The 12,117-nt window shown below is 44.6% G+C and overlaps 1 protein-coding gene across 1 annotated transcript in view; it reads left to right on the plus strand.

The window, feature by feature from the left end:
• Positions 1 to 2,670: 2,670 nt before the first annotated feature.
• Positions 2,671 to 12,117, plus strand: part of hcrtr2 (hypocretin (orexin) receptor 2) — a 73,785-nt gene continuing 64,338 nt past the window's right edge. Inside the window, exon 1 of the mRNA XM_052024844.1 lies at positions 2,671 to 2,863. Within this exon, the coding sequence (XP_051880804.1) occupies positions 2,671 to 2,863 (193 nt within the window). The remainder of the gene's footprint in view (positions 2,864 to 12,117) is intronic.

Here is a 12,117-nt window from a genome sequence, read left to right on the forward strand (position 1 = left end):
TATTGAAATTACAGCTCCCTGATCTCCGGAACCTAAGTCCGAGCTCCTGCAATGTTGGACGCCACCTTTGACAGATCTGTAAACACACTCACCCTTTTGATATTTGGTGAAGATGACAAGTCGTTTGATTAAATTGTGTGGAACTAAAAGCCCCCAGTTCTAGTTCCAGTGTACTTGGTTGCTAGTTTTGGGTACAATGCACTCACCTCCAGTTGCAAGATACAAAAAGCCTGAAAGCATGTACCACCAGGCTCAAGGACAGCTTCTATCCCACTGTTATGACTCCTGAATGGTTCCCTAGTACGATAAGATGGACTCTTGACCTCACAATCTACCTCGTTATGACCTTGCACCTTACTGTCTACGTGCACTGCACTTTCTCTGTAGCTGTGACACTTTGCTCTGCATTCTGTATTGTTTTACCTTGTACTACCTCAATGCACTGTCGTAATGAATTGATCTGTATGAACGGTATGCAAGATATTTTTCACTTTACCTCGGTACAAGTGACAATAATAAACCAATTTCCAAATTTCCAAAGAGGACATGTCCCAGAGGGATATGTGTAAGTGTTCAATCCTCCCCAGATGTATGAACGGTATGCAAGACAAGTTTTTCACTGTACCTCGGTGCAAGTGACAATAGTAAACCAATTTCCAAATTTCCAAAGAGGACATACCCCAGAGGGATATCTGTAAGTGTTCAATCCTCCCAGGATGAATATGTAAGCTATGTATATCCCCTGGGTCTATGTGCAAACATGAATACCCCTGAATGTATGTGTAAAGGAGCAAACTCCCCAGATGTTTGTGCATGGATAAGTGTGCATATGCACTTTCTTCAAATGTATCTGCAAGAATCCATAACCCCTTAGGAAATATGCAATAATATAGTGCCACATGGGTTTATGTAAGGGTGCACAACACTCTAGTTGTATGCAGGATTGTGCACAACACCCTGGGTATATGTCCAAGAGTACATAATTCCTCTGTGTGTGTGTGTGTGCGCGTGCGTGTGTGCATGCATGTGTGTGTGTGTAAGAGAGCACACATACTCTGGGCATACGTGCAAAGTTGCATGCCCCTAGGTAAAAATACCAGAGTAAATGCCCTCGAGATATTTGTGCAACATTGCATGACCCCGGGTATATATGCAGGAGCGCATGCCTGAGGGAATAAATACAGCATTGCACACGCCCCAGGTATATGCAAGATATTTTATTCCCACCGGTATATATGCAAGAGTTTGTGGAATCTGATGATATGTACAGGAGTGCAAGCCCTCTAATTATCTATGTAAGAGTGCATGCCCCTGTGCATATATGTAAAAGTGCATGCCCTTAAGGTGTATGCACAAGAATGCATGCCCTCAGGTTTATGTGCAAGATTGCATGCTCCCTGGGTATATGCAAGATATGTTATGCCCACTGGGTGTTTATGCAAGAGCTCCTGCATATATGTGGAAATGTGCATACTGATTATATGTGCAAGACTACAGGCTCTTGGGTATACATAACTGCATGCACACTCAGTCCATAGGCAAGCATGCATGTCTGCTGGGTATGGTATATATGGTGGAGTACATGTGCTCAGGTATATTTGCAAGAGTGCATGCCCCTGTGTATATATGCAAGAGTGCATCCCCTGGGACAGGCACGGTAGTGCAGTGGTTAGCATAATGCTATTACAGCGCCAGTGACCTGGGTTCAATTCTGGCCAGTGTCTGTGAGGAGTTTGTACATTCTCACTGTGACTGCGTGGGTTTCCTCCGGGTGCTCCGGTTTCCTCCCACATTCCAAAGATGTACGGGTTAGGAAGTTGTGGGCATGCTGTGTTGGCGCCGGAAGTGTGGCTACACTTGCGGGCTGCCCCCAGAACACTCTACGCAAAAGATGCATTTCACTGTCTGTTTCGATGTACATGTGACTAATAAAGATATCTTATTTCTGCAAGAGTGCATCCCCGGGGTATATATGCAAGAGTGCATGCAGCTGGGCTTTTATGCAAGTTTTTGCTCCTTGATGCATGTGCAGGTACGTATGCCTTAACCCCCAAGCCCTGTTTTTGAGGAGGTGTGCAATGCCCCCTGAATCTCCAAGCAGGAGTGCGTGTCGCCCAGGTACAGCCCTACCACTTGTGACTCCGCAAGCCGTTCACGCCCCCACCACGTACCTGAGCCCCAGACACTCGGGTACCCCGGAGACTGGATGCTTCTCTCGCCTCATGCGTTGCCAGAACCTGCCGCACGTCCACAGACACCATCCCGGGCAGCAGCCTGTCTTCTCAAACATGTTGCGCGAAGACCAGATCTGCTTTCAACGGATTGATTGAGGGTATTTTGTTTTAATCCCCCCTCCCTGATGCATCTTTTAAATTCTGAAGGGCAAGTTTGGGAAGCCTGAGTTTTCTGTGGAGCCGGCGCGGCTGAAGAGCTTTCGCCGGCTGTGGCAGCGTTGGAGACGGTCAGTGGGGAGTCTGTGGGGAGGGGAGACCCAGCCCAACATCTCTCCCTGCTTCCACGGCGCGTCAGGACACCAAAGTTTGGCTTGGGAGGACTGGCTGAGATCAGTCCACTGGGGTCATCTCAACCCCACCCCACCCTGAACACCTTTCTCCTGCAACTGCTGGGGTGGGGGTTGGACAAACCTGGGCGGTCAGCGAGCGAGAGGAGATGGAGAGGGGAACAGATCTACTGCTGACCAATGACACCAATATCAGCGCAGCCCTGGGTCCCGCTGTTGACTACGACCAGGAATTCATCACTTACCTGTGGCAGGAGTACTTGTATCCCAAGGAGTACGAGTGGGTGCTGATCGCCGCTTACATTGCGGTTTTCATCCTTGCTCTGGTTGGGAATATACTGGGTGAGTAACACTGGGGGGGGGGGGGGTCCATCTGTCTCTCCACCTCTGCCTGTCCTCCCTTCCCACCTGCTCCCGTCCCTTCCGCCCGCTCCACGTTCCCGGGACTGCGAATCAGCCCGAGTTAAAGGCAGCCTGCGTTTTGTTTATCAAAGCACTTTATTCCGCAGTGGGTCCACAGACTGTGCAATGCTTATTGGTATTGGTTTATTGGTATTGGTTTATTGTTGTCACTTGTACCGAGGTACAGTGGAAAACTTGCCTTGCATAACGATCTTACAGGTCAATTCATTACAAAGTGCAGTTACATTGAGTTAGTACAGAGTGCATTGAGGTAGTACAGGTAAAAACAATAACAGAGTATAGAGCAAAGTGTCACAGCTACAGGGAAGTGCATTGCAGGTAGACAATAAGGTGCAAGGTCACAACAAGGTAGATCGTGAGGTCAGAGTCCATCTCATTGTATAAGGGAATCGTTCAATAGTCTTATCACAGTGGGGTAGAAGCTGTCCTTAAGTCTGGTAGTCTCCTTCCTTGCGAGACTTGGAGTGCGCCACTTGGACATTCGCAGAGGTGGGGGGGGGGTCACATGAGAGACTGCGGAGGCTGGGATCCGGAGCAACATGCACTCGATGCTGGAGGAACTTAGTGGGTCAGGCAGCATCCATGGAGGGGGAGTTGCGTTGTGCAGAAGTGATTGCCACTCTAAGTGGAAAGGGAGGAAAGGGAGAGAGGGGGTCGTAAGAGCATGAGTGAGTGCGAATGACCTCATGAATGTCTGAGCTTGCCATCTGGTCAAAGGGGCTGACTGGGAGGTTGAATGGTGGAGGTTAAAAAACACGAAGTGTCTAAAAGAATAACCCCTCCCTCCCTTGAGTTCAATGCCCCTATGGCAATCAGGGTGGCTGACAACTTTGCTCAACCTATCTGCACTCTCTGTAATCTTAATCAAAGAAATCCCAATTTTTCAGGTTGGAGGCCAGAGAAAAGGGGTCGTAAGAGCATGAGTGAGATTCATCCTGATGCAAGGCTGATAATGGTGTGGATATTGGAAGAAAAGCAGTGAGATATCCTTTCAATGAAAAGGCATGCCGATACAGGGGTAGTACTAAGTCAAAGTCAAGGTCATTGTCAGATGCACAAGTCCATGTGTGCACAGGTGCAATGAAAAACTTACTCGCGGCAGCATCACAGGCACACAGCATCAGATATAAGCAGCATTCACAAGAAAAACATAAATTAGAAAAATGAGTCCATTTGACATAGAACATAGAACAGTACGGCACAGAACAGGCCCTTCGGCCCACAATGTTGTGCCGACATAGCTATTCCCTCCTACCTACAGAATGCCCATATCCCTCTATTTTCCTCTCATTCATGTGGCCATCCAAGCCCCTCTTAAAAGCCCACAATGAATTTGCCTCCACCACCCTATCAGGCATCGCATTCCAGGCATCCACCACTCTGTGTGTAAAATACTCACCCCTCACGTCTGTTCTGAACCTACCCACTCTCATCTTAAATGCAAGCCCTCTGGATTTTAATGCAACATTGTCAAAGAGGCCATAGTGTTGGATGCTAAGCAAACCATGAACCCTTCCTCACTTGAATTGGACTCAAATAAAGCACCCTCGTGTTCTGGACTTCCACCTGGTGTTCAGGATGAACAACAAAATCTAGGCTGGTGCAGTAAAATGGGAGTGCTGCTCTGTTGGGGATTCTTTCCTCCTGAGGTGTTGAACCTCTTTAATGAAGACACAAATGCGTGCATGATTATTTTGGAAACGAGGAGGTGAATCATTCCAGCAGTCTTACCCAGTGTCTGTCCTTGAATCAAGGTTAAGAGTAAGCAGAGTAACTGGCTAACATGAGGGGACATAACTTTAAGGTGATTGGAGGAAGGTATAAGGGGGATGTCAGGGGTAAGTGTTTTACACAGAGAGTGGCGGGTGTGTGGAACGCACTGCCCGCAGAGGTTGTGGGGGCAGGTACATTAGGGACATTTAAGAGACTCTTAGAGAGAGACACATGAATGATAGAAAAATAGGGGGCTATGTGGGAGGGAAGGGTTGGATAGATCTTAGAGCAGGATAAAATGTTGGCACATGGGCTGAAGGGTCTGCACTGTGCTGTAGTGTTCTATGTTCTATGCTTGTCATTATCAAATGGCTGTCTCTGGGAGCTTCAGTCCCTGCCTTGCTCCCTGCATCACAAGTGTTCTGATTTTCAAAAGTGCTTTGTTAAGACATCAGTGATTGGGAAAAAGAGTTACAAAATAAAATCATTTCATTTCTCTCCATGAGGATTTTAACATGTTGCATGAAGTATGTCCTAAAAGTACATTGAAATTCCTCAAATGTTCACAGACATACTGCTCAATTTTCTAATTTTCCCTGATAACAAGGGTTTAATCATCCAGAAAGAGTGGTGCTTTAGAGCTTATAATGCAAAGTGACACACACCATTTAGAACAGAGAGTAATCAGAGCAGTAAGATCTAGTTTTCTTCAGAAACTTGAAAGTCCTATGCAGGTTGTGCCTGGTCATTTAGAGTGGTTCAGCTCCTATTGCAGTGTCTTGGCAAGGAACAGGATTCATACAGAAGCACATCTATTGGGCATTGCAGAGTTTGCACTGAAAGATAATATATTGAACGACATAGAACTTGCTTTGAAAGAGAATTTATATTGGGCATTGTATAACCTGAATCAAAAGCACATACATTGAGTGTTGCACACCTGCTTTGAAACCACATGTATTGAACATTGTACAACTAGATTTGAAATGGGTCTCCTAATATGTGGTTGCAAATATGTTGTTTATTACAATATGATTCTGATCCAATCAATACGTTCGAGAAAATTTTGTTATATGATTAGTAACGGGAAGAAATGGTTTACACTATTTAGGTGAACATAGTTCTCACATCCCTTCTGCTGTTGCTGGCAACAGCAAATATAAGAGTTATCAATAGCATTTGTCACCACTACTACAGTTTGAAGGCAAAGTCTGCTCAAACAATCCAGGAAAATATTGTTCTCAAAGGAAAGCAATGCTCTTGCATCCCTTCTGCTGTTCCAAAACCCTTGCAACAGCAAATGTAGGCATATCTTCTCTGCTTACAGTCCTAGGCACCACTTTCAACTCCAGCTCAAAGTTCTCTCCATCAATGGCAAAATCTCCTTCTTTTATAGATATGATTAAGACTTCCTATAGCGTGACAAGTGCTTTCTCTCACATGACATCACTATTGCAGTCAGCTTTAGCCAAGCTTTTTACCACATTAACCATTACCACACCAGTGTTTTTTTACAGAAAGATGTTAGCCGCACATGTCACTGAATGTTAATAAACTAAATAGTGTATAATATCACTGTTCTAAGTTCTTGCCGTCTTCCACATCAAACTACATTCTACGAATTATAAAAATACCACTTTAAGACAGCATATGTAATGTAGCAACCAATGACAGGCAAGGTCACACAAGTGTGATTCGTAATCTTTTTGGAGCAGCAACTTATAAATGTAAAAGTATGCTTTGCTTATCCCCAAGGGAAGCATCTTCATCTCACACTGGTTCTAGGTTCTAGCACGTTTTCAAGGGTGTCTGGGAATGGGTATTAAAGGCTTCTGTTGTCAAGAATGCTGATGCTCTCTGTACATTTAGAGGGAAGGGCAGTTCACTGCAGCATTTGATAAAGCTGCAGATTGAATGCACCCATTACTGGTTGCTTGTTCCCTTTCACTCTGATTAACTATTATTCTTTTTGATGAAGCAGATCTGTCTGCCAAGGCCAGCATTTATTGCCTGTCCTTCAGAAAGTGGTGCTGAGGCACTCTTTTACTGCTGTAGTCCTGGTGGAGGTGCTGCCACAGAACTGTTGAGCAAGGTTCCAGGATTTGGACCCAACAACAATGGAAGAATGACAAGAGATTTCCAAGTCTGACTTGGCAGAGGAGCTACAGATGGCTTCCTTGTCCTTTCGGTGTTAGACGTTCCAGATTTGGAAGGGTAGGTCGATAACCCCCCAGTGATTGACGCAGGGCATTTTGCAGATGGTACACGTTGCTCCCACCATCCACTGGGGGTGCTAGGAGTGCTCATACCCAGCACTGTGGCTTGTATGTCCTCTGTCCATGGATGAGCTCGATGCATTGCATCCCTTACCAGGATGCTGCCTGGATTGGAGAGCATGTCTTATGAGGATAGGTTGAGTGAGCGAGGGCTTTTCTCTTTGGAGAGAAGGAGAATGAGAGGTGACTTGATAGAGGTGCACAAGATGATAAGAGGCATAGATCGAGTGGACAGTCAGAGACTTTTTCCCAGTGTGACAATGGCTAACACGAGGGGACATAATTTTAAGGTGATTGGAGGAAGATATAAGGGGGATGTCAGGGGTAAGTTTTTTACACAGAGAGTGGTGGGTGCATGGAACGCACTGCCTGCAGAGGTTGTGGGGGCAGATACATTCGGGACATTTCAGAAACTCTTAGATAGACACATGAATGACAGAGAAATGGAGGGCTATGTGGAAGGGAAGGGTTAGATAGATCTTAGAGCAGGATAAAATGTCGGCATAACATTGTGGGCTGAAGGGCCTGTACTGTGCTGTAATGTTCTATGTTCTATTATTAGTACTTACCTTCCGCTAGTAAAACTCCCAAGCAACCTGCATCAAAAAATTTCAGACCACATGAGTAGATATTGAGCCTACACTATAAATGGGAATCCTGATCTTTGTACAAATGAGCACAGAATCCAGTGCAGGGGAAGGATATCCAAGACAGATTGAAAGAGATGAGGTTTGGGAATGTCTCTTTGAAGGAAGGTGAATGCTTTTTGAATTCAAGGACTCGTTCTGTGGAAAAAGATGAAATATCATTTGAAGTAAAATATTAACTGGCAGAAATACTTCTTTAGGGACAGAAGCAGCATTAATGTCTCAGGTCAATCACTTTTCATCAGAACTATCAAAACCTGAAAAGTAAAGACGTCTTAAGTTGTCAGAAGGGGGAGCGGTGGAGAGGTTGACGAGGGTGCCTATGATACTGAATGACACAGGCGGTGTGGTACTGGCTGAGAGAGGGCAGTGAAGTTGATTTAATCACTGATAATCTGCTTGGAGGAGGTATAAATAACAGGAGGTAAATGACAACAGAGAAGGAGAGAGGGGGGAAAGTTAAAAGAGGAAAACAAGACCATGCTGGAACTGTGAGATACAAACTGGAAGAATAAAACTCCGCAGATGCTGGAAATCTGAAATTAATTCAGAGATCCTGAAAGTATACAGGGGCCAGGCAGCCTCTGTGTAGAGAGAAGGCGATTCCATTTTAGGGCAATGACCTCTCATCAGGACGACCAGTTCTGACACAAACGGGGATGGCAGGCTATCTGAAATTGTTGAATTGTACATTAAGGGTTGTGACGTGCTAAGTTAGAAGGTGAGATGTTCCTCGAGTTTAGGTTGGGCTTTTGTTTGAACAGTGTAAGAGGGCATGGTTTTAGTTTCTCCTCCCTTCCCACTATCCAGGCACCTAAATGCCCCTTACAGATAAAGCAGTCATTCAATTGCTTCTGTCTAACTTGGTGCACTGCAAACTGGTCAAACACAGGGCAAACCAAACACAGACTGGGTTCAGTTCACCGGGGTGACCCTGAGCTTCTCGTTACCTCTCACTTTAACACTGCGCCCCACTCCCACTCTGACATCTCTGCTTTTGCCCTCTTCTGTTGTTCCAACAAAAGTCCACCACAAGCTCGGGGAACAGGATCTTATCTTCAGACTAGGGACCTCACAACCATGTGCAGCCAGAAGTACCAAGAGGATAATCCATCCTCTCCTCCTCCTGAGGTCTCTCCACACAGAAGCCGGCCTTCAACCAATTCAATTCACTCCATGTGATACTGTAGAGCAGCTGGAAGCACTGCATATGGCAAAGGCTGTGGGGCTAGACTGCATCCTGACTGTAGTATTGCAGTCCAGAATGAGCTGTGCCTCGAGCCAAGCTTCTCCAGTGCAGTGACTACATTGTCAGTTACCCAACCATGTGGAACATTGGTAATTGGTAATTGATTTATTATTGTCCAAGATACAGTGAAAGGCTTTGTTTTGCATGCCATTCAGACAGATCGTTCCAAACTCAAGGATATTCAGGCAGTACAAAAGGAAAAGCATGAACAGAATGCAGAATATAGTGTCACAGTTACGGAGAAAGTCCAGTGGAGGTAGACAATAAGGTGCAAGGGCCACAACGAGATGGACTGAGAGATTATGACCATCTTTGTGATACAAGAGTCCGTTCAAGAGTCTTATGACAGTGGGATTGAAGCTGGTGGTGGGCTCTTTCAAGCTCTTGTATCTTCTTGCCCAAGTACGTTCTTTCCACAGAAAGCAAGACAAATCCATTCCAGCCAACTACTACTCAATTAGTCTACTCTTAGAAACAAAAGACTGAAACGGTGGTCAGAACATACTGATCCTGACCCATATCTCGTGACGTCTGCCTGCCCTGTCAAAGGCCTTTCCCCGTTGCAAATGATGAGAGATATTTCGGAACAGCTGAATAAAAGGTTGAAATCATCTTAAGATATTATACAACATTAAAAAGCTCAAACAAAGCTCTAAAAATGAAGCTGCTGTTGATTAATTAAAAAATAACATATATCGAAATAAAGATAAATACAAAAGAAATCTAACTTAAACTTGTCTTTAATATACCTCCAAAAGGTCCCTGCTTTTAAGTGAAGGATGCTCTCCCCATGCTGGTTGTCCAGGGTATGGCTGGTATAATGTTTAGGGGTCAGATATGATGTGTACCTGATTTCTCAGAGCAGATGAGTGTGTGTCTGACCTCTGGTGCATTCCCGATCTCCACTGCAGTGTCCACACACTACACAGTATGGTACGGCACGGTAGCGTAGCGGTTAGCGCGACGCTATTACAGTGCCAGCGATCGGGGTTCGATTCCCGTCGCTGTCTGTAAGGAGTTTGTACGTCCTCTTGTGTCTGCGTGGGTTTCCGCCGGGTGCTCCGGTTTCCTCCCACATTCTATAGACATACGGGTAGGTTAATTTGGGGTTTAAAACGGGCGGCGCGGACTCGTTGGGCCGGAAGGGCCTGTTACCATGCTGTAAATAAAATTATAAAATCCATACACTCTGGTGCATTCCTGATGTCCACTGGAACAGAGAGGTCTGAAAATTGGAAAGGGCTTGAGTTATGAGAGGCTGGATAGGCTGGGGCTTTTTTCCCTGGAGCAAAGCAGGCTGAGGGTCATTTGAAACAAAGTCTTGCTTTGCGCTGTCTTTTCCTTCATTGTCGTGTGTAATTTATGCATAATTTATGGAAAATTTATCTTCTGTGCGTTGTCTGAGTCTTTGTGCCTGTGATGCTGCTGCAAGTTTTTCATTGTACCTGTGCCTCACCGTACTTGTGCACATGACAATAGGCATGGATGAGAGGAATGGCCTCTGTCTTTTTTTCCAGGGTCGGGGAGTCTCAAACTAGAGGGCAGGGGTTTAAGGTGAGAGGGGAAAGAATAAGAGGGGACCTCAGGGGCAGGTTTTTCATACAGAGGGCAGTGGGTATGTGGAACGAGCTGCCAGAGGAAGTGGTAGAGGTGGGTACATTTATAACACTTAAAAGGTACTTGGACAGGTACATGGATAGGAAAAGTTCAGAGGGATATGGGCCAAACGCAGGCAAACAGAATTAACGTAGATGGGCATCTTGGTTGGTATGGACATGTTGGGCTGAAGGGCCTGTTTCTGTGCTCTGTGGCTCTGTGAATCTATTAAAACACTCCCACATTCCCAGCTGCCACTCAGTTGCTTTTCACAGACCCACTGGCTTGTCTTCCAACCCTTGGGTGCGCCAGAGCACCTGGTAATTAAAACGAAATATAGCATCTGAGTTAACAGTGAAAGAGAAAATCTATGAAAATGGAATGAGACATTAATGCAAATCTACTCTCTTTTAAGGTTCTTCAGGTGCATCTAATTATTTCATAACAATCTGATACATTCTCATGGAGTTGCATAGAAAATACGGTGTTGATTAGCATTCGGAATGATTTTCTGGGATCAGCATTTTAAAACAAACTAGGCAGTGTGCTAAATTTAATGTGTTTCTGCTTTTTACACCAACGATATAAAACGAACTACACGGACTCCTCACCTTGCAGAAGACCTGACTGCAACTTCATGCAAATTTTCCCATAAATTTTTAAAGAATTTTTCAATAGAGTAAAAATAATAATAATAAAATGTTAATAATAAAATTGGATGCAGCATATGTTCCAGCAGTTTAATTATGGGTAGTGTTAGGGTGAATATGAAATGAAAGATTTATAGCAAGTGTATGCAAACCGATACAATAAGGGCGGCTATAGAAAACAGACGTTTCTGCCTTACAGAAAACTCGGTTGATGGAGGATTCCCAGGAATGGAATCATTGCTCAGGGACTGCCTGTACTTTGCTGCTTTTTGACGTAATAGCATGAAAATTTAGCGGAAGTTTGCTTTTGTGATTCCCTACTATCAATCCCCCACGATGCGTGATCAGACTTAGATAAAGTGATGAGGTACTTTGAGTGCAGAGGCAATAAGGGGAGATAGAAACATCACTCCATATAGGCAAAGAGAAAATATTCACATTAAGCAATTATTTCTGTAACTTCCCCTCCCGATTCCATACAGTTTTGCTGTCAGCCAGCCATCCATTTGTAGGTGAAATGTAGCAAGCTTTGTAAATAACACACAGCCTAGACTGTGTAACAAAAAGGCAATTTTGTTGAGTGATGTACGATAGTATGCAGATAATTAGAAGTCTGAGCTGAGGTATAATGGATAGATTATAGACCAGAGGGTAATGCAGCAAGCATTATCTCAACCAATGTTTACTGCTCATTATTGGAGCTTATAATGTTCAGACTTGAATGTGATTTTCGAGTAATTGCCTGTCAACTTTTAAGTATTTCCTTGCAGTTGTTCAAAGATGATCAAAACAAAGGGTCAAAATGACAGCGCTGAGACACTCACCGCTCTGTCGAAGAATTTTAAAGAGAGACGGATTTCGATCACAGTGTAGCTTTGGTGGAATTTCACTTTTTGAAAATGTTTCTTCTCATAATGAAGTAATATAACCCCAATCTAGAACGTGTTGCCAATATAACTGCAACCTCCAGTTATACCTTCCTGAGTAGCCTTCCATTTTGTTGAGTCTGAGTAGACTTAACACTTCCGCCAAGGAGCCCACA

Source organism: Pristis pectinata, chromosome 10, assembly GCF_009764475.1.
Source record: "Pristis pectinata isolate sPriPec2 chromosome 10, sPriPec2.1.pri, whole genome shotgun sequence".
In the NCBI taxonomy this organism is placed as follows: domain Eukaryota; kingdom Metazoa; phylum Chordata; class Chondrichthyes; order Rhinopristiformes; family Pristidae; genus Pristis; species Pristis pectinata.